Source organism: Ipomoea nil, unplaced genomic scaffold, assembly GCF_001879475.1.
Source record: "Ipomoea nil cultivar Tokyo-kokei standard unplaced genomic scaffold, Asagao_1.1 scaffold1334, whole genome shotgun sequence".
NCBI classification, from domain to species: Eukaryota; Viridiplantae; Streptophyta; class Magnoliopsida; order Solanales; family Convolvulaceae; genus Ipomoea; species Ipomoea nil.
In genome coordinates this window covers 1,926,524-1,947,149 of record NW_017617762.1, presented here as the reverse complement: position 1 = coordinate 1,947,149, position 20,626 = coordinate 1,926,524, and the positions used below count along the sequence as shown (strand labels likewise).

Sequence of the window (20,626 nt, the reverse complement as noted above, 5' to 3'; positions counted from 1 at the left end):
TATTTATTTTGATATCAACGTTAAAACTCTAATTAGAACAAAAATAAAACTTATCAAAAAATGATTTTCATTTGTTAAAAAAAGTGTAATCATTTTGAAACACAATATCTACAACATTGAATATAATTTTTAAAAATTTATGAGATTGTAATAATCTTTCTTATAATCAAAAATTAAAATTTTATCTTTTAATAGTTATAAGATTTACGTAGTTGTCCATTACAATAAAAATTTTAATTATGCAAATCATGAATTGTAAAAAATCAATAACGATAATTTATTAAACTATAATCTTTGCATTTTTTAAGTTGCCAATTTATTTAGTTGATCACCTGATCTTAAGTCACAGATAGAGGCAACAGATCAGAGTGGTGTAAGTTGGAAAATTATGTATTAAAAAAAAATCTCTATATCCCATTTAACGTGTCATGTTTATTATTAATTAATTAAATCAACTCTATATTTATTTTCTTTAATACTTTTTAATTCTTTTGGTATTTAATATTCCCTAATATTTATAGTGTAGTTTTTAAATATATAAATTTTATAATCAGCTTTGATGCCTTTAAGAAAGGTCGGGAGTTAGAATATTTCGTGGTGAAATAAAAATAAAGGTACAGGCACAGCAAAATGTTGTCATCATCCGTACAATTTCATTTATGGTCACCGGCTCACCGCCCGAGTTCGTAGAGTATATTCTTCTAGTAGGCGTGGGAGCTATGGAAGGAACTAGGAAGTCACAAGTGGGAGGAAGATTCATAAGCAGTCAGGGGTACATTACGTAATTAACATGGAAAGCAAGGGCATTTACTTCGCTGTGTTGACTATTTATTCAAACACGACTCCCCGATTCTTTGTTTAAGCAATCGGCTTGTTGCAGAAGACAAGAAGAAGAAGAAGAAGAAGAAGAAGAAGGACCACCAATCGTCTCTCCCCTCGGAAGGAAAAGAAAAATCCTGAAAACTTAAATTCATCAGAGAAGTACTTGTTCAGGTTCGTGTGTTTAAAGTGTTAAGTTCCATCTATTTGATTTCTTGCTATTCATTTCCTTTTGCTGATTTCTTTCTTGTTGGTCTGATTTGTGTGGTGGGTTTTTTTTCTTTAAGTTGGTTAATGCTGAAAGTTCAATTCTTTCTTTTGGTTTCTGCTTTGATTTTGAAGTTCTCAAAAAAGCTTCTTTCTTTTTGTTTGTTTGCGTGTGTGGTTGTTGGTGGGTAGATGGGTGGGGGGGGGGGGGGGTGTTAATTGCTTGATTCCTGGTTTTGTTCATTTACTGTTTCTTGCTTGGTATGATAAAGGGTGTATTTAATATGAACCTAGGCCTGTCTTTCCTTGTTAAAACACTTTTTAGAGTTTGGTTAGTTGGAGCTTTAAACACTGTGTAGGATTCTATTTTCTCAGAAATTTTCTGAAAGGTTTTTGAAGAGATTAATCATCTTTTTTCTTTTAATTATAAGGTAAGAGGCACATCTCTTTGAAGTGGCATGTTTCATCTTTACTCCTTCCTTTAGATGAAAATGGAAAAAAAATAGGAGTAAAATTTAAAGGTACTTTCCTAAAGTTGCAGACAGATGAGATAATTTGTAAAATATTTTAGTGATCTGGGTTTTGGCTTTACAGCATATATGCTTTCCATCTAGACAATTCTGATATTTGGGTTTGAGATTTAGTTCTCTGCCATCAAGATTCACTTGAGGATTAAAAGAATTTCTGATTTAGTTATATTCTGCAAGAGTGTAAAACGATCTTTCTGGTATTTACTTCCTCAGATTTATTAAAATCTGGGTTTGAATATGTAAGTTTGATATTTATTTTACTTCATAAGCTTCTGGATTTACAAGGTTATTCTCATTCCTTACCTGTACTAAGCATTGTTATTGTAGATGTTTGTCAATATTGTAGTTCTTGTTCTGTTTTGATTGATTTGATTGCGATCTTTACTATTCATGTTGACTAGATTTAATGGTTTAAGCAAGCTGATCGAAGTTCTTTTCTTTGCAGATTTTGTTGGTTACACTCCCTTTTGTGATCAATGGACTCGTTTCGATCGAAGAAACGTACCTGAAGTGAAGTAGTATTCACCCATTTTTGAGCGAGTGAAGAAGGGTTATTCCGCAACTACAAATGCAGGCCTCCCAGGGACCTCAATCGTCGTCTAGCAGTGTACAGAGGTTTTACCATCAGCCTCAGCAGTATTATGCCGCTTTCCATGTTTTGAACAACGATGTTTCGAATGAGAGTGGTAGTGTAGGGGAACAAGGCTTTTTCCAGGCCCAAAACGAGCAGTTCTTCACTTTGGATTCAGCGCCTGCTGGAATTGATTCCGTGTATTATGATTCGCCCCCTGCTGCCAGTGTTTCTTCCAATCGGAGCGCGTTTTCTCCCCAATGCTCTCAGTCGTATATGTCGGATAATACTACTTGTGGTTCGCCTTTAAGCGGGTGTTCTGGCGTTGTTGATGGGAATGAACTGAGGCATGTGTTGCGAGAATTGGAGAATAAATTGCTCGGTCCCGAATCTGAAATTGACGATAACTATAGTTGCTCGTTTAGTGATGCGGTCCCGAAGTCTTCTTCGGTGATGAAGTGGAAGAGAATGCTGGAGATAGCCCCGAGTTTGGACACGAAAGAGCTCCTCTTTGCCTGTGCTGAGGCAGTGTCGGATGCGGATATATCAACCGCAGAAGTTTTGATGAATGTGTTGGAGAAAAGGGTGTCGGTGTCCGGGGATCCTATGCAGAGGCTAAGTGCGTATATGTTGGAAGGGCTTCGAGCACGGATATTGGCCTCGGGAAGCATAATCTACAAGAAGTTGAAGTGCAAAGAACCGAGTAGCTCTGAGTTGCTGTCTTATATGCAAGTTCTTTATAACATCTGCCCCTACTTCAAATTCGCTTACATGTCTTCCAATGTTGTGATCAAAGAGGCGATGATGAACGAGAACCGAATCCACATCGTTGATTTCCAGGTTGCCCAAGGAAGTCAGTGGATGTTCCTCATAAAGTCTCTTGCAGATCGACCCGGGGGACCCCCGTTGATGCTCCGCATCACGGGTGTCGATGATTCCCAATCGGCTCATGCTCGGGGCGGAGGACTTCAACTGGTTGGGGAAAGGTTAGCGAAATTCGCAAAGGAATGTGGTGTGCCCTTTGAATTCCACTCTGCAGGTATATCTGGCTCCGAGGTTGAACTCGAGAACCTCTGGGTTCAACCCGGGGAAGCACTCGCGGTTAACTTCCCTTACATGTTACATCACATGCCCGACGAGAGTGTGAGCACCATGAATCACCGAGACCGGTTATTGAGACTAGTAAAGAGTCTTTCCCCCAAAATTGTCACCGTTATCGAGCAAGAATCCAACACCAACACCACTCCTTTCCTTCCGAGGTTCCGCGAAACCTTAGACTACTACACAGCAATGTTCGAGTCAATAGACGCAGCTCGCCCGAGAGACGACAGACAGCGCATCAGTGCAGAGGAGCATTGCGTTGCCCGGGATATCGTCAACATAATAGCATGCGAGGGGGCTGATCGAGTGGAAAGACACGAACCGTTTGGCAAGTGGAGTATGAGATTTACGATGGCTGGATTCACTCCGTGCCCGTTAAGTCCCTCAGTGGGCGAGGCCATGAGGCACATGTTGCAGGAATATAGCCCGAATTTCGGGATTGCACAAGGCCATGGCGCATTGTATCTTGGATGGAAGAACCGCGCTTTGGCATCTTCCTCAGCCTGGAGATGATACACTCCCCCGACGCTTTTCAACTCTCTGTAAATTTTGCATACCCGACCGATCTTTAACCTTTTCGCCTTTGCCTTGGTATGATTAGAACAGAGTTCTTCTCTGAACTATTAGGCTTCATATAGAATGTGCACTTTGCTAATGTGTTCTTGTCTGTCAATACCTCAGAACAATCTTAACATGATTACCAGATACAATTATGTTCCAGTTTTTTACTCTCTTGTTGAGTTTACATAAACTGAATTTTTGTGGGAATATATATATATATATATATATATGAATTACATATATATGAGGGTCAGTTCTCATTAGTTTGCTGTATTGTTTGCATGAATTGCAGGTTTATTTATCAACTACCCTTCAATTATTTTGGGATAGCATAGTGCCCTAGACCCTAGTTCACCCTATTGAAATTCGTTTCGATTAATTGTTATGGTGTATGCAGCAAGTCAACAATACTGTTAGAATAGTTGTTCTTGAATGGAATCGATTAAGACTTTGTTGTGAATACTGTTGAGGATATGACCATTAATGTACAATTCAACTATCAGTAGACTTTTAGTTGAGATGGAGCACATGTTTGGAATCAGAGCCAGACTAAAGGTCATGGTTACATTGAGCGAATTTGTGATTTTTGTTTTGGGTTTAAAGGAAATATATAACAAATGATATTGAACAAACTTGTGATATTTTTTGGGGGTTTAAAGGAAATATATAAGGAATTGTAATTAATTGGTCAGTTACAAAAGTACATTGCTAATATTCCTTTACTTTTTGGAAAGAAAAAAAACAAAAATTATCCTATTGGACAAAAATGAATTTGTCGTTTTTGCCCTCTAACCAAAATATTGCCTAATGTTAGTCGACACTGCAAAATTACACACACATTACACATACACAGCGCTGCTTCTTCTGAGATTTCCTCTTTCCATTTCTCTTTTCCTCAGTTTCCACCGTTGCAGGCAAGTATTGAGTCCTCTCCATGTGATTGCCACCGCTTTTAATTTTTATTTTGTGAAGAAAACTTTATTTAATGCTTGTGGATTTTCATATGAGATCAGGACATTTGTTAAAAAAAATGTGATTTTTTTAATTTTTTTTTACCTTGTAAAATTTAGTTTTCTTGATTCTTGGAGATGATGTGCTAGGGATTAGTCAAGATTCATTGGTTAAAAGAAGAACATTTTGTGCCAATTCAATATGATCGAGTAGACGTGATAGAATAGTTTGATGATCGTACAGTCGTTTTCACGATTATAAAGGTAGATTCTAGTAACCCTAACCCGTTTTTTAAGAGAAATGAGAAAAAACCCTATCAATAGAGGCAGCTATTATGATCAATGTTCCACATCCCATTCCCCAAAGCCCATGCACAGCCAAAGTGATCTTTTCATATTTTACATTTTGTATAAATTAATGATCTCATTCATATGATTCTACTAGTCTTATTGTATATGAGAAAGAATGGTTTTTAAATGCTATGTTTAGTGATGAATATAATGTTTTTGGCAGCCAAAAGGTGATCTGAAGAAGAAAATAGAGGATTGGAAATGGCAACTGATCAAGGATCATCAGAAAACCAAGACTGGCTTGCTGTGAAGAACTGGCGAAATATACAGAAAGAGCGTGAGAGAGAAAAGCGGCGAATGCGTGACAGAGAAAGAAGGCAATCGATGAGCCTTGAAGAGAGGGAGAGGCATCTAGCGAGGCGGCGCAGAAACTACCAACTCAGAAGGCAAAGAGCCTTGAATAATGCTGCTGCTAAAACGGGTCACCAAGTGTTGAACACTGGCAGTGAAGCTGAAAACGAGAATAGTAATAATAATCTTCAAGTGGTTTCTGTCGTCCCGGAACTCGAATTCCATTCGGACTCTGCACCGCGATTTGTGTCTACCAAGAACTCGATTTCTGTTGATTATGGTCTGTTTTTAGATTATTCGTTCATGTTGTTCTGTTGTTACTGTTAGTTAATAAGATCAGATGTCTGTCTGTCTGTCCAGGTGCAGAGGCAAGAAGAATTCGCCCCGTGAAATATCCATATCCCAAAGGGCTGCATTTCTATCAAATCAGACATCTTGCCCGGTTACTAAACAGTCGTTCTGGCGAGGTTCATGACCATCATCAACAGGTTGGAGCAGAAGTGACTGACAAAAACTATGATGTTACCAAGTGTGAGTTTGTGTCCAACCTTTCTTATTATACTTTTAAACTTTTGAGTCATGGGATTTGGATTTGCAACCCAGCCTCAGGAAAACTGTGGAGAAGAATACGGTTAATAGACATGAAACGTCTAGCTCGAGCACTCAATTCTGTTCCAAAAGGCCAGCCCAACGCAGCCAATAATAATTCAGGTGAAAAAGAAACCAACTTTTTTTTTCTCCATTTTCTTTATGTGGTGCTGTTTTAGAACACTATATACTGATCGAAACTTAATTGTATTCTCAGGGGAAAGGATCGAGGAGGTCGAGGGGAATGCAGAGCAGATGATATGCAGCAGCAAATCATTGACGCCTGAACAATCGAATGAAGCCATCTGCGATGTTCAACAAGTTAATGCATGTAAGTGATCGGTCTTATGTTGTTCAACAATCGAACAGAAAAGTCTCATTCTTGTACGTTCTCTCCGTCTTCTTTCTTGAATATAATATACTCATGAATAATCCGACACGATTATGCATTCTGCTTTCTAGATTCTGGTGTCTTTGCCCCATGATGGATTGAAGATGGATGTAAGTTCACCACAGAACATGATTCAGCATGGAAAATATAGGCTTTTACTTTAAGTTCTTGGCATATACATATATATACCTTGTAAATCTTTACCAACCATTTTTCCTTCCTTCTCAATTCAGACTACAGATATTTTCTGGTAAATATGAATGAAGAGGCAAATATGTAATAGTTAAGCCTGAATTATGATTTCCGTTTGGAATTTTGGCCTCCAGTTGTACTGTTCTATCATTGGCATTCTTGTTTTCCCTGAATCATCAATACTCTTCTTTCTTTTTGTTAACATTGGTTTGGTTTTAGGATGATTTTGTAAGACTTGGTTTTGGTTTGAAAAAATGGATGGAGTGTTTGGTAAATGGCTATAAGTTAATTTTTTATTTGATCAATTTCAGTCATTTGACTAAGTCAAATAGTTAAAATGAGTGTTTGGTAAAAATTGTTGTAATTCAACCTTTTTTTAGTTTAATTTATCGAGATGGTTGAACATCTAGTAACTGCAATAATTGTATGTAGAAATAATATTGAGAATAGGAATAGAAAAACAGAGAGAAAGTAACAAAAGTGTAAGAACTCAAGAAGCCCCTTTGTTAATCATTCAAAACATGTATATATATACAACAAAGAATGAAAGAAACCTTTTATATATATCAACATAAATTAGAAGATGAAGAGGACATATATATATATATATATATATATATATATATATATATATATATATATATATATACCTTGGTCATTATTTTACTATACACATGCTTCGTTAAAACCTTCTTTAGAAAAATACAATGAAAAAATCTAGTCGAGGAAAAGAGTAACCTCATTAAAAACCTTAGCCTTCAGGGCATAATCTTCACGATTATCAAGGTTTTTGGACTGTCCATTCAAGTAAATCTAGAGGTTATTGCTCCCTGTGAAGATGACAGTCTTTCAAACCTAGGCTCCCAATTTTATGAAAAGTAGGAATTTTTCAATTAAATCTTTCTCTGAAATTTTATGTTTACAGAGCGTAAGTTATGAGATTATTTTATGTAGATTTGAATATAATCAGTTTATTAACTTATAATCTTGCAATATAAGATTAAGCCTGATGGATATATTATGATCGGAGCAAACCGATCCGGGAAGCGGAGCAATGAAGTATGGAATGGACCCAGGGCCCGGAGGTTGAGCCCTGTGCTCGGCCCAAGGTGCCTCGCCCATATGAGCTCGGCCACATGAGGTCGGCCATGTGAGTTCGGCCATGGTGAGCCTGGCCACATGAGGTCGGTTAGGTGAGCTCGGCCCTATGAGCTCGGCCACGGTGAGCTTGGCCACACCAGGTCGGCTAGGTGAGCTCGGCCCTATGAGCTGCGGCATGGTGAGCTCGGCCAACGCCTCGACACAAGGCACCTCGGCTACAATGGGCTTGGCCACGTTGCGCATAGAGGTCGGGTCGGGACATTTACTCTCTTTCGTTGTCGACTTCTCCAACGAAGAGAGTGGATGACTCATGATGGATATATTATGATCGGAGCAAACCGACCCGGGAAGCGGAGCAATGAAGTATGGAATGGACCCGGAGCCCGAAGGATGAGCCCCGTTCTCGGCCCAAGGTGCCTCGCCCATATGAGGTCGACCATGTGAGCTCGACCACATGAGGTCGGCTAGGTGAGCTCGGCCCTATGAGCTCGGCCACGGTGAGCTCGACCACACGAGGTTGGCTAGGTGAGCTCGACCACAGTGAGCTCGGCCCTATGAGCTCGACCACGGTGAGCTCGGCCATGGTGAGCTCAGCCACGGTGAGCTCGGCACACCCGCGGACCCGGTCTACACCCGGGCGTCGTCAACTCGGAGATCCAACTACCCCCCGATTTAGGGGGAGGCGGTTGGAGGGTTTAGCTTGTATAAAAGCCCCCCTCCTTTTCCTAACAAGGCATGTTTATTATGTTCACTAATTTCAATACACTTTGTCCTATCAAATCCTTGTAATAGCCTATTCACGGCATTTAATACAATTTATGGTATCCACGGCCTTTGCGACACCGTTTCGTTACGTTTACCTATTTAATTGTTATTTACATTCTTATCCGGATTTAGTGATTCGGGTCCACCCCGGGTAATTAAATCCATCATTGATGCTCTTGTTGAGAGCTGTTGTACCAGCTCAAGCGTGTTCTATATCCTTTAATCCATCGCGATCAGCTACCATGGCAAGGTTGAGATCCAACTCTCGCCACACCAACGGTTCCCGTGGCACCCAGCTCGCCGCAACTGGGAACGACCCCAACATGGCCCCCAGCCTCCAACCGGCCGCCTCCACCAGGTCGGGGGACTTGAGAGATCACCTCACCAACCATCGCAGCGGTGGTGTGCCGGCTTCCGTCACCCCTCCTCCGAATCTCGCCTCGCTACAGGAGGGGGCGGTTGCCCTTTAACAATCCTTTGCAACTTTGGTTCACCTCGCAGAGGATCCCCAAGGAGGTACGCAAGACAGTCCGCCCCTCCTCCGAATCTCGCCCCGCTACAGTAGGGGGCGGTTGCCCTTTAACAATCCTCTGCGACTTTGGCTCACCTCACAGAGGGTCCCCAAGGAGGTGCGCACGACGGTCCGGAGGCCACACAAAGGACACCGACCCCACCACCACTTCCCTCAAGGGGGCGCACCGGTCCAAGCACCTGGCTACCCTGGGCACTCAACACTCAAATCGAAGAGGAGGTCAACTCGCCCCGGCCATCGGACACGCGGGTAGGGGGTCACATCCGCCATGACCGCCATCGAGAGGGCGATAGAGGGAGGTCGACCCATGTTAGGCCCGCCTTGGAGAGGCTGGGCAAGCGCGTGTCAGCCCGAGATAGGTTGGGCCCAAGGCAAACCCCCAACGCACCACAAGCGGAGGAATCATGTCCCCGAAGGTCACCGAGTCGTGGCTTTTGAGCCCTGCCGCGGCAGAATTTTTTTTTCACGTAGGTCGCCGATCTGCAGGCCCCGAACTCCACCGAGATGCGAGTAGGCCTCCCGAGATGAGAGGTCGGGAGAAACGAATGGTCGAGCTCCAAGCACCTATCGTGACGAGGTCGAGCAACTCCGTAAGCTAATGAACGAGCTCCCGGCTCCCGGGGGGGATGGTCGCGCTCCAACAAGCTACCACCTTGTTGACTCGCCCCGTTGAGGGGCTCCAAGGAGGTGTCCAAACACTCCTGCTCGGCCCCGATGTCTCTCAAGGGGTGCCTACATTTACCCCACCCATCCTAAGGGGGCGTGATAGGTCGAGTACCCGGCTTCCCCGAACCCAAGAGCTTAAATATTGACATATGTTCTTATTAACTCATGGTCGCGGTCGTTCGCGCCGGCCCCGACCTTAGCATTTCCCTAACGGTAGTACAGGGGGGACGCCCCCGCTCACTACCTAACGGACGAACCTGTTATGGGTTGCTTGCCCCTTGACGAGGCCAAAGCCAAGCCGATGGGGAGAACCTACATGGTCTTCTGTGATATACTCTACAAGAGGTCCTCCAATGACACCCTGCTACATTGCTTGTACCCCGATGAGGCGAGGTCAGTCATAGAGGAGATCCACAAAGGGTCTGTCCCCTCTAATGATGTTTAAAGAGGTGGACCGTCCCCTCCAACGATGTTGTAAGAGGTGGAACGTCCCATCCAAAGATATTGCAAGAGGTGACCCGTCCCCTCCAAAGATGTTTTAAGAGGTGGAGCGTCCCCTCCAAAGATATTGCAAGAGGTGGTCCGTCCTCTCCAATGATGTTTAAAGAGGTGGACTGTCCCCTCCAACGATGTTGTAAGAGGTGGAACGTCCCCTCCAAAGATATTGCAAGAGCTGGTCCGTCCTCTCCAATGATGTTTCAAGAGGTGGAACGTCTCATCCAACGATGTTTTAAGAGGTGGAGCTCCCCTCTAAAGATGTTGCAAGAGGTGGTCCATCCATCCTCTCTAATGATGTTAAGAGGGGGAGCGTCCCGTCCAAAGATGTTGCAAGAGGTGGTCCATCCATCCTCTCTAATGATGTTCCAAGAGGTGGAACGTCTCCTCCAACGATGTTTTAAGAGGTGAAGCGTCCCCTCCAAAGATGTTGCAAGAGGTGGTTCGTCCTCTCCAATGATGTTTCAAGAGGTGAGACGTCTCATCCAACAATATTTTAAGAGGTGGAGCGTACCCTCCAACGATGTTTCAAGTCCCTCCAACGATGTTGTAAGAAGCGAGTACTCACCCGACCTCCCCAAGCGTACCCTAAGGGGGCACGAGGTCCATCCTCACGTATAAACCCCGACGAGAGAGCCCGGTGGCTTAGTCCGGCAGGACTTGATTCGAGCGGCTAACATACCCTAAGGGGGCACGGGGTCTGACCTCGCGTACCAACCCCGACGGAAGAGCTCGGTGGCTTAGTCCAATAGGACTTGGCTCAAGCGGCTAGCACACCCTAAGGGGGCACGAGGTCCGACCTCGCGTACCAACCCCGACGGAGGAGCCCAGTGGCTTAGTCCAATAGGACTTGGCTCAAGCGACTAGCGCACCCTAAGGGGGCACGAGGTCCGACCTCGCGTGCCAACCCCGACGGAGGAGCCCAGTGGCTTAGTCCGGCAGGACTTGGTTCAAGCGGCTAGCGCACCCTAAGGGGCACGAGGTCTGACCTCGCGTACCAACCCCGACGGAAGAGCTTGGTGACTTAGTCTAACAGGACTTGGCTCAAGCGGCTAGCGCACCCTAAGGGGGTACAAGGTCCGACCTCGCTTACCAACCCCGACGGAGGATCACAGTGGCTTAGTCCGGCAGATCTTGGCTCAAGCGACTAGCGCACCCTAAGAGGGCACGAGGTCCGACCTCGCGTTCCAACCCCGACGGAAGAGCCCGGTGGCTTAGTCCAACAGGACTTGGCTCGAGCGGCTAGCGCACCCTAAGGGGGCACGAGGCCCGACCTCGCGTACCAACCCCGACGGAGGAGCCCTGTGACACCCCGTAAATCCAAATTCTATTAGGGATTAATTAAGTAATTAATCCTAATCTAATTGGTGATTTATTCTTTTAATGCCTGAAAATTCAATAGTCGGGGACTAGTAATTGACTAGTCAACCCAAGTCAATGAGTTGTACTCTAAGCTTTGTGAATAGTTCCCTTGTTCACTTACACTTCTTCATCTTAGTAAGGGTAATGAAGACATTTCACCTCATGATTGTATTCCAAGCTAACCTAGAAGACACCTTTCATTGTTCTCCTAACACATTCAAAACAAAAGCTCTTCCTTCTCTCTAGAAATTTAGCTAGCTTTTCCTTCAAGCTAAGTTTGGGGTTTCAAAGATCTTCAAAGTTTGTCTCCAAGATTCCACCTTTCCTACTCTTGAGCATCTACGAGGGTAAGATCTATGGTCCTATTGTGTTTTTAGTGCTTTCTAAGGTATCTTTTTCTAAAGATGAAATCTTTATGGTCTTTTGGTGTGTTCTTGAAGTGGGTGTTGAAGGTGAACCTTGTTAGTAGCTTGGAGAAGTGTTATAAGTGAAGGTTTAGTCTTCAAGAGGTAACCCATGCTTTACAAAATCTATTTTCATTACCTATATGATGATTTCTTGGATTCTAGTTGTGATTTTGCAATGAAATGTGAGTGTTGATGCATTGTCTTGTGAAAATGCATATCTAGAGCTTGTTATTAGGGTTCTTGTATGCCATTGCTTGGCTATTCCTTTTATTCAAGTCATTTTGTTGTATTTGGTGAGATTTTGGATGTTTTGGACTTGAATTTGAGTTTGGTGTTGAAAATCCCCGAAGGGATAATTTGTGGTACAAGGCTGTACCCGCGGAAACTCTTTCCGTCTTTTAGAAAGGGGAACAGATAATTATATTTAAATAATATAATTAGCCGCTACCCATGCTACGAGCAAGGGTAGCGGAAACTCTTTCCGTCTTTTTTATTTTTAAAAACCGCTACCCTTTTATTAAAAAAAAAAAAGGTAGCGATTTCTTATTGAGTTATTTACAATTATGCCACCACTATCTTTTTTTAAAACAATACACTACCCTTTGTTTAAAGAAGGGTAGCCTAAAATCATATTGCTTTGCTCTATTTTGTACTAGTGAGTATCAGCAACACAATTTCCAATGCCTTCTTGTATTGAATGGTATAATGTAACCCCAACAACTTAGCTAATCCCCTTTGATGAATGGCAGTGGTGATTTTTTACTCTAAGAGCAACTTAAGACTGTGGTGGTCAGTCTTAATAATAAAATGCCTCCCTAGCAAATAAGACCTCTATTTCTCTACTGCATTTATAATGGACATGTAGTCTTTCTCATAAATGGACAATCCAAGGTGTTTTTCCCCAAAAGCTTTACTGTAGTATGCAATAGGCCTTCCCTCCTGAATCAAAATTGCTCACATACCCTTGTAACAAGCATCAGCTTCCAGAATAAAGGTCTTATTAAAATCTGGGAGGGCTAATGCAGGGGCTGAGCACAATGCCCTGCTTCAGTTTCATAAATTCATCTTCAACTCCTACCTGCCAGTGAAATGAGTTCTTTTTCAGCATGTTAGTCAGAGGTTTGCTAATCACTCCATAGGACTTAATGAATCTTCTGTAGTAGCCAGTTAAACCCAAAAATCCCTAAGACTCTTGATGGACACAGGTTTAGGCCAGTTAGCCACAACTTGTGGCCTTGAAGGATCTGTTTGTAAACCTATCTCAAAAATGATGTGCCCCAAATATTCCACCTTTTGTTTTGCAAAGGAGAATTTACTGAGTTTAGCTAGCAACATATTCTCCTTCATAACCTTCAGGACCTCCATCAAATGTTCCCAATGCCTTTCCAGATCAGGGCTATAGATTAAGATATCATCAAAAAAGAAAAGGACAGTCCTCCTCAACAGTGGTCTGAAAACATGGTTCATCAAGGTCTGGAAGGTAGCAGAGGCATTTGTGAGGCCAAAATGCATGACCTTAAACTCATACAGACCTTGAAGAGTCCTAAATATAGACTTGTATTCCTCCCCTTCTCTCATCCTTACTTTATGGTAGCCAGCTCTCAGGTCCAACTTAGTGAAATATTTGGACCCTGTTAATCCAAAGAAGAGATCTTCCACCATGGGGATTGGAAATTTATTTTTTACAATGATCTCATTCAATGCTCTATAGTCCATACAAAACCTCCAAGTGTTATCTTTTTTGGGAACCAATAGCACTGGGGAAGCAAAAGGAGAAGAACTTTCTATTATAACCCCAATTTCCATCATTTCTTTCACCATTTCCTCTATAGCATTCTTCTAATCAAATGAATATTTATAAGGCTTCTTTTTTACTGGTTTAGCTCTTGGGACTAAGGGAATTGTATGATCATACAACCTTTTTGGAGGTAAGGTTTTTATTTTTTCAAATAGCTCATGAAATTCGTGCAGCAAGTCAGCCAATTACTTGTATTCTGGCTGTGCTATGATTTGAGAATATCTGTAGTCATAAGTTTCTCTATTCAAGCTTGTGCATTGGACTGAGAATCCTTGCACCCCTTCCCTTTTTCACTTTCTAGTTTCCTTCTTAGTTACCTCTTGCAACCTTGCTTTCTTGCTAGATAACCCATGTAGGAACACTTTATTGCCTTCCTTATGAAATGATATCCTAGGAGGCCTAGTGTGGAGTTGGATAGGTGCTCTGATACCAATGTAGTTTGATGCCATTGGACTGGCGCTCTGATACCAATGGAGTGTCTAAATGTGCATTATACGCCTTGCAGAAATCAGAGACCACTCATATTCATGGTGTTGAAGAAAAGGTCTATAGACCCCTCAAGTGTAGCTATGATTCTCTAAGAGGTAAGCACTTGAAATCTTGTTTTTTGTTCCTCTACTTGTATCCAGAGGACTTTGAAATTGGTGTATACTGGAAGGGTCTAGACTGCTCATTGGCTTTAAGGCCTTTTTCAAATTGCTTAGCAAACCATACTACATCAGCTAGGGTTCTTGGTTGAGTGGTTCTCACAAAGCATCTAAGGTTCTGTTTAAGCCTGACTATATAGGCCTCCAACAAGTAAGTGTCAGTAAGATATGATTTGTTCTGGAGCAGTAAACTTCTGAATTCCTCAAATCTATCTGTAAACTCCAACACTCCTCCAATTTGCCTAAAATTAGCAAAATCCTCCATGATAGTTCCTCCATCCCCTCCAAACCTTCTACACAAGGCTTCTGCAAACTGTGGTCATTGAAAATCCCCCTCAACCCATTCAAGTAACCTTCAAACCATAATCCCACATTCCCAGTAAAATTGATATACAATACATTTATAATTTCCTCTTAGGGACATGGGACAGAAGGAAAAATCGCTCACACCTGTTAACCCACAATCTAGGTTGGTCATAATCAAAAGAGGGAAATCCAGCCTTGTACCACATTAGGAAGCAATCTGTTGGTTGCCTAAATCGTTGAGCTTGGATAGGATCCCTCTTTGCAATCCGATCCTGGTTGATTTGCCTAAAGCCAGCATCGCTACCAGTGTCCTCATCCATTGAGTCCTCTTTTTTTGGTTCAGCTACAACTGCCAGGGTAGCAGGAGCTTTATCAGGTCTCCCCCTGGTTGTAATTGATCCTGCTGTGATTGGACTACTCCAACTCCGTTAACGGACGATCCTCCCAAAGTTGGGCTCATCACCAGAGGTGGAGGCTGGTTCAGCTTAATCGTTTCCAGCATCGCATTCCTCCAAGCCGCCATCCAGTTGTCCATTTGAGCTATTAATCTCTCCATCATCTCCTGTGTAGCCTGAGATCAATTCTCCAGTTGAGTGCCTAAATCCGCCACAACTGTTTCTACCTTACTCACACGCGCATCCATTGGAGTAGTGCTCTGATACCAATGCAGTTTGTTACCATTGGAGTGGCACTCTGATACCAATGGAGTGCCTAAATGTACATTATACACCTTGAAAAAATTAGAGCCTACTCATATTCATGGTGTTGAAGAAAAGGTCTATAGACCCCTCAAGTGGCGCTATAATTCTTTAAGAGGTAAGTAGTTGAAATCTTGCTTTTTGTTCCTCTGCTTGTATCTAGAGGACTTTGAAATTGATACTAATACACTAGTCCATTATTGGCTAACTGAAGGTTTACTTGATGAGCAAAAAGAGATGAGCAATTACAAAATGATGTTAAATGCATTATTGACTGCTTAATAGGCTCTAGTTTGTTAGAAATGGTTGTAGACATTGGTATAGTGAATATGCATGATGTAGTTCGTGATGTTGGGGTATGGATAGCAAAATCCTCAGAGGATTGGTGCAAATCTTTTTTATCAGTTCAGGCAGTTTTGGAATTAGGGAGGTGCAGATATTAGAGCAACTGTTGAGTTGCTCTGACAAAGTAAAGAAAGTATCTTTTATGGATAGCAGTATTCTATATTTGCCGGACGAGTTAATACCTCCAATGGTCCTCCGAGCATTAGGGGTTTACTAGCTGTTTTCCTCCGAGGTTTAAATGACCTCCAATGGTCCTTCATGTTTTAAAAAATAACCACCCGTGGTCTTAATTCTTAAAATAACCCGAGTTTAAAATGACCACGAGACGTCCTAAAAGGACCAGGGTGCGGTTATCTTTTTAAAACATGGAGGACCATTGGAGGTCATTTAAAACTCGGAGGACCACAACTGGTAAACCCCTAATATTCAGAGGACCATTGGAGGTATTTATAACTCTTTGCCGGACATCAGCATACAATGTCCAGAGACAACAACATTGCTTTTGCAAGGTAACACTCACCTTTTTTATGTTCCTAACCAATTTTAAATGGATTCCAAATGTTAAAAACTTTGGATCTAAGTCGAAGCAGTACCATGTTGTTACGTGAATCGTTTTTTCAACTTGGTGAACTTCGAGCTCTCATTTTAAGAAACTGCCCATGCCTACATGAGTTGTCTCCCCTTGAAGCTTCGAGAAAACATCAAATACTTGATTGTGGTTTTACTCCTATAGCTAAATTTCCAGTCGGCTTTGAAATGCTAGCAAACTTAAAGATATTACTTCTAAATGGAACCTTTAAGTTGACAAAAATTCCGACTTGAATATTTTGCAAGTTACATAAGCTAGAGTTTTTAAATATGGAAGATGGAGGTATCCAATGGGGAACTAGGGATACAATTGAGGCAAATGCACCATATGAAGATTTGCTATGACTAAACCAATTTATTGTCTCATACATAGACTTAAAAAGCATTCATCATTTCACAACCCAACATACTTTTTGGTTCAAGAGAATTAAAAACTTTTGTTTTTGTGTTGATGATAGCACTGCATATTGGAGTAGTAAAATTGGAGATGATGTGTTGTTGAGAGGCCTTCGTTTCTCAGGTGGTGAAATGGTTGGGTTGTCGTTACTAAATTCTCTTTGCTTCCGTATTGTGGAATGTGAGGAAGTTGATCTCATGCTTGATAGCTTGGTTAGATATAGCGCCGACCTTGGTCCCTTTGTTAACTTGAAGAAACTAGAGATCAAATCTTGTTGCATATTTGGGAAACCATTATCCTTGGAGAGATGTGTTGAACAAACTGCCTTGTTACATAATTTAGAGGTCCTTTGTTGATAAGGTGAGCGGATTGGAAAGCCTTTCAAGTATCATCGATTTTCTTGGGCAAGGTTTCACTAAGCTAAAAGCAATAGGAGTTATTACTGTGATGATTTGGAAAATCTATTAGTAATGGATGGAACTCTCCAAAAGCTTGATAAAGTGGAAAGAGTCAGTATACTTGGATGTATGAATTTGACAGAAGTGTTCAAGGACACGCTTAAGGACAACATTGTTCCGGACCTTTGAGCCCTGTTCTTGTGTGAACTTCCTGCACTAAAGGGAATATGCAATGCAAATGTATCATGGAAAAGTCTAGAACATCTTCAAGTGAGCGAGTGCAATATGTTGAGGAAACTGCATCTTGGTATGCAAAGCGAATAAAGTATTCAATCGATAGAGGGTTACCAAGATTGGTGGGATGAACTGCAATGGGATTCTGAAATTTTCAAAGAACGTCTACAACCCCACTTCAAACCTTGAAGCACGCGATTAAGGATGCAAGCAATAGTTATGTCGTGCAACCGAATGTACCATGCGCATGGTGCATACGATGCAAAACGGCGTCGTTTTGACTAAAAACGCGCGTCCTACTTTTAAAAAAAAAAAAAAAATTAGGTTCGATTCTCGGCAATAGCATTATTGTGGATATATAGTTATGAATTTCTGGATATATAGTTATAAATTTGTGGATATATAGTTATGAATTTATGGATATTTAGTTCATTCATTGTGGATATTTAGTTCATTCATTGTAGATATTTACTTCATTCATTCACTGTGGATATATAGTTATGAATTTATGGATATATAGTTATGAATTTCTGGATATATAGTTATGAATTTATGGATATTTAGTTCATTCATTGTGGATATTTAGTTCAATCATTGTGGATATTTAGTTCATTCATTGTGGATATTTAGTTCATTCATTGTGGATTTTTACTTCATTCATTCATTCATTGTGGATTTTTACTTCATTCATTCACTGTGGATATATAGTTATGAATTTGTGGATATATAGTTATTAATTTCTGGATATATAGTTATGAATTTCTGGATATATAAAAATGCTATTGCCAGGAATCGAACTTGATTTATTCTTTAAGTGGGACGCGTAACTAAAACGGCGCCGTTTTGCAACCGTATGCACCTTGCAAGGTGCATTCGGTTGCACAGCATAATTTGCGGGATGCAAGGGCTTCAGGCCGCCTCAACATAGCTAAGGTATGTTATTAAATTAAGATTTCACCTCCCAACTATGACAAATTATATAATGGACATGGTCCACTTTGCTTCAGGGATCATAGATCATTATTATAACACTATTGTTTCATTAAAAGATATTATTGATCATGATTTATTATTATAATGCTATAAGTTCATTGAAATAACACTCATAATAAGATCTTTTGAATGATACTCATATTAATATATTTTGAGTCTTAGTTATTTATTGATGGACTTGCAAAATATATATATATATATATATATATATATATATATATATATATATATATATATATATATATATATATAGGCTTCGAATCTGGTGCAACCCTGATACTAGAGATCATGAGATCTCATGATATCCATTGATTCATTTTCCATAAGTGGTTGAGATTATAAGAGATTGTGAAAGTAATTAAGGATATATTTAAATCAAAAGGATTAAATAGTAATTATAGATATATGTTTAATTATGGATATAATTCAATTGGAATCTTAAGCATTATATTAGGGAGATTATGAATGGAAATTGATATTTTAAATTATCAAAGACTCTATCAATGGTAATAATTAATTATATTTTGTACATCTGAAATTTTAAATTATGGGAAATTTTACGGCGGTGTGTGCATGGGTGTGGAATGGTGTGTGCGTTTTATAGTTTGCCATGGTGTACACCTCCTGTTACAGAAAAACCGCTAACGCCATTCCACACCCGCGCACACACCATCGTAAAATTCCCCACAATTAAAAATAAATAAAACACAACAAGCCCAATACTATATCTACTACGCACTGATTATCTACTCGAAATTCAAACGCCGATACCCAAATTAGATTCGTATATTTTTATTTTCTTTTGGATACGTTTTGCACACGCCCGAAACTAGTAACACACAAACCAAAATGTACATGCCTGTATCACGAAACGCATATACCAAAACGCATAATTTTATGAAAAAACTCAGCACGCCATGGTGTACGAGCCCTGTTACAGTAAAACACACACACTAGTCCACACCCACGCACACACCGCCTTAAAATTCCAAAGAAAATCACTAAGAGAGAGAGAGAGAGAGAGAGAGAGAGAAATATTGATTAAGGAGAGCTGAAATAACGCTACAAATCTTTATAAACATGGAAATAAATGAAATGGAAAGTAATAAATATAGTGCTTAAGGACAAAAATACTCATGCTTCATCTAAAATCAGTATAACATGGGATCCAAGTGGTAATTAATCTAAATCGTCAAAAAATTAAAATCAACGATCAGGGAGTGTGCTCACGAACTTGGCTGACTAGGGGGTGTGCACCGAATTCAAAATATATATATATATGAGTTAATACCATCTAAGGTCCTCCGAGTATAGTGGTTTTGCCATGTTTAGTCCTAAGCTTTCAAATTGACCATTTGTGGTCCATCGACTTTCAAATTTAACCATTCGTGGTCCAAGGTCACCACCCATGGTCCTTCAAGTTTCAAAATATAACCAGCCGCGGTCCTCTTGAAAGGACCATGGTTGGTTAAAATTTAATAGTTGAAGGACCATGGGTGGTTAATGAGGACCACAAATTGTTAAATTTAAAAGTCGAAGGACCACAGATGGTCAGTTTGAAAGTTTAGGACTAAACGTGGCAAAACCACTATACTCGAAGGACCTCAGATGGTATTAACTCATATATATATATATATATATATATATATATATATATATATATATATATATATATATATATATATATATATATATATATATATAATGAATAGCAGTTGAATGACATTTTCTTTCCTTATGACAGATCACAAACACTGTAACTACTCCTGAAATTGCATTTATGGGAGACACAATGTCAGATTTTGTAAGTGTACAAAGTTAGTACACATTAAAACTTTATGTTGGCTAATTTATTGTTTAATAAATAGGTCTAAGTTAGACAAAACTCTTGGACTATTTCCTACCATATGGTATTTATTTGAATGGCTCATGATAAGTGGTTATATTTGAAGAGGAAGTCAGAAGAATAATTACATGGTTGAAGCTAATTATAAGGGAGCCATTAATTAATGAGTGGGTGTGGTTATTTGATTTAAAATGGTTGGCTATCTCTCTGGGGAAGGTTGTTGGAGTGATTGATATAAAAGGAAGGTTCTCATTATGGAAACTTACGAATTACTACATGCCAATTTGAGAGAAAGGAAAGTCTATATATTATTCTTAATCTGTTTATTATACTATTTTATGTGGGATTTCTTCTGAGCTATACTGTCTGTACCTGGGTCAGCTGAAATATCTCTTGAAGATCGTCAACGGCATGCATGTACTAGTCCTGAGTAGATGTTAGGAAGGTGTTGTGGTAGTAGCGGCTGATAGCCTTATGTACTTACCTCTTGTAAAAT

At 40.5% G+C, this 20,626-nt stretch overlaps 2 protein-coding genes and 1 pseudogene across 4 annotated transcripts; all 3 read left to right on the top strand.

The window, feature by feature from the left end:
• The first annotated feature begins 842 nt into the window (after positions 1-842).
• Positions 843-3,996, top strand: LOC109185623 (scarecrow-like protein 13). The gene is made up of 2 exons (XM_019335579.1): positions 843-993; positions 2,002-3,996. The coding sequence occupies exon 2, from the start codon at positions 2,125-2,127 to the stop codon at positions 3,739-3,741; it is 1,617 nt and encodes a 538-aa protein (XP_019191124.1). The 5' UTR covers positions 843-993; positions 2,002-2,124; the 3' UTR covers positions 3,742-3,996.
• A 189-nt stretch (positions 3,997-4,185) lies between these two features.
• Positions 4,186-6,770, top strand: LOC109185624. 3 transcript variants are annotated; one of them, XM_019335581.1, is made up of 6 exons: positions 4,186-4,703; positions 5,254-5,661; positions 5,742-5,912; positions 5,985-6,092; positions 6,187-6,300; positions 6,432-6,770. In XM_019335581.1, the coding sequence occupies exons 2-6, from the start codon at positions 5,292-5,294 to the stop codon at positions 6,452-6,454; spliced, it is 786 nt and encodes a 261-aa protein (XP_019191126.1). In that variant the 5' UTR covers positions 4,186-4,703; positions 5,254-5,291; the 3' UTR covers positions 6,455-6,770. The 3 variants fall into 3 exon arrangements, with proteins under 3 accessions (XP_019191126.1, XP_019191127.1, XP_019191125.1); XM_019335582.1 differs by lacking the exon at positions 4,186-4,703 and adding an exon at positions 4,710-5,003; XM_019335580.1 differs by lacking the exon at positions 4,186-4,703 and having other exon boundaries at positions 4,710-5,661.
• Positions 6,771-15,601: 8,831 nt separating this feature from the next.
• Positions 15,602-17,480, top strand: LOC109185572 (annotated as a pseudogene).
• Positions 17,481-20,626: the final 3,146 nt, after the last annotated feature.